The sequence below is a fragment of the Eptatretus burgeri genome, chromosome 16, assembly GCF_056783735.1.
Source record: "Eptatretus burgeri isolate ZD-2024b chromosome 16, Ebu_testis_v1, whole genome shotgun sequence".
Classification (NCBI taxonomy): domain Eukaryota; kingdom Metazoa; phylum Chordata; class Myxini; order Myxiniformes; family Myxinidae; genus Eptatretus; species Eptatretus burgeri.
This window is the reverse complement of record NC_140976.1, coordinates 46,147,368-46,149,192: the sequence shown is the minus strand read 5'-3', so window position 1 is coordinate 46,149,192 and position 1,825 is coordinate 46,147,368. Positions and strand designations below refer to the sequence as shown.

General features: G+C 43.5%; 1 protein-coding gene across 8 annotated transcripts in view; it reads left to right on the top strand.

Moving 5' to 3' along the window:
* The first annotated feature begins 860 nt into the window (after nt 1-860).
* SYNRG (synergin gamma) overlaps nt 861-1,825 on the top strand; it is a 141,255-nt gene continuing 140,290 nt past the window's right edge. For all 8 annotated transcript variants that reach the window (XM_085859366.1, XM_085859367.1, XM_085859361.1 and 5 more), the window contains exon 1: nt 861-932. In XM_085859366.1, the coding sequence (XP_085715492.1) occupies nt 865-932 (68 nt within the window). In that variant the 5' untranslated portion in view covers nt 861-864. The remainder of the gene's footprint in view (nt 933-1,825) is intronic.

The following is a 1,825-nucleotide window of genomic DNA, read 5'->3' as shown; positions in this document are numbered from 1 at the left end:
GGGTTTGGACACCTCAACCAAGCTGTTTCGATGCTTACTTCTGGAGATATTAAGAAAAATTGTTATTTTGATTCTGGTGATTGCTAATTTGCATATTAATGAGCTAAATTTAAATGTTATTAAATTGTAAGTGGGTTTATCATGACCAGTGACCCATAAAACATGGGTGTAAACACCTCAACCAGGCTGTTTGGATGTTTACTGCTGGAGATATATAGAAAAATAGTAATTTCGACAATGGCCACCGCTAATTTGCATATTAATGGATTTCTACAAAAATGCTCAAGGGTCCCAGAGTGGCATCAATGGGAATATTCATTCAGATGGTCTGGTGATCACAAAAATGCGGAGAAACCTTGTGCGGACCCTAATACACGCTTTTGTGGCCAACACTCGGACTATGCCCTGGCCCTCCAATAAAGTCCTCCATAAAACTCCCTTGCATACGTAATAGATAGACGTACGCCACAAAGCGTACACAATTCAGACGTCACGATGACGATCATGATGAATTGTGAGTTTGGCAACTGTCTGGGTTGAGAATAAGTAAATATTTTCTATTCCGTTTCCTGAGGGAATGGCCAAATGTTTTGGCGTCAGGCATTCCGCAGGTTATTTTTTAAAACGTTTTTATCAACACGTGCCATTTTCAAGTTAAGCTTTCTTATACGTTAAATTAAATGTCATAATTCATTCGTGCTCATTTTGGGCGGTGTATAGCCTAACTCCACGTGCTTGTGTTGTTTTTTTTTTGATCTACAATTAATAATTTGTGTCCATTTACGAATAAATATATATTTCCATAAATGTCGAGAAAATTATTTGATGAAAGGGAATTATTAAAAGGAGAAGAACCCGGAAGTAATGACGCCCTCAGGACGGAGCTGGAATATGGCGTTTCCTGGAGGTACGCCTGGTTGCCCTCCTGGCAAGTGAGTGCTCTTGCGCGTTCCTCTTCCCACCTGCACAACGGTCGAGGGGACGGGGTCGTTGTGGGTGCTCAGTTTATGTTGGGTGTTTTATCGTTCTCCAGAAGCTGTACGTGACGGTTACGGGATCTTGTAAATCTTACTGACGGTGTTTCGGTTTTAATTACATGTCCAGGTGTGTACAGTGTACTGTACCTCGGACAGGTTCGTCACCCTCCGACACTCCTCCGCTTGTCCCATTTAACTCTTGTTTTATCGTCGACTCTCAGTCCGGCTCGTGTACTTACTGTGACTGTGGTTACGTTTGTCATGAAATGTGAAGGAATCTCTCCGATGTCTCCTGTCAGCCCTTCTACTCAGGGTGGATCTTCAGGTCGAAAGGTTTTTGCATCCTCACTGGAATTCATGGACCTGTGTCTGTGTGTCTGTGTCTGTGTCTGTGTCTGTGTCTGTGTCTGTGTCTGTCTGTGTCTGTGTGTGTGTGTGTGTCTGTGTGTGTTTGTGTGTGTGTGTGTTTGTGTGTGCACATGTTTGTGTGTGTGTGTGTTTGTGTGTGCACATGTTTGTGTGTGTCTGTGTGTGTGTCTGTGTGTGTGTTTGTGTGTGTGTGTTTGTGTGTGCACATGTTTGTGTGTGTGTGTTTGTGTGTGTGTGTGTGTGTGTGCGTGCGCTTGTTTTTTGTGCGTGTGTTTGTGCGTGTGTGTGGGTTTGTGTGTCTGTGTCTGTGTGTGTTTGTGTGTGTGTCTGTGTCTGTGTGTGTTTGTGTGTGTGTCTGTGTCTGTGTGTGTTTGTGTGTGTGTTTGTCTGTGTCTGTGTCTGTGTGTGTTTGTGTGTGTGTTTGTCTGTGTCTGTGTGTGTGTTTCTGTGTGTGTTTCTGTGTGTGTGTGTGTGTGTGT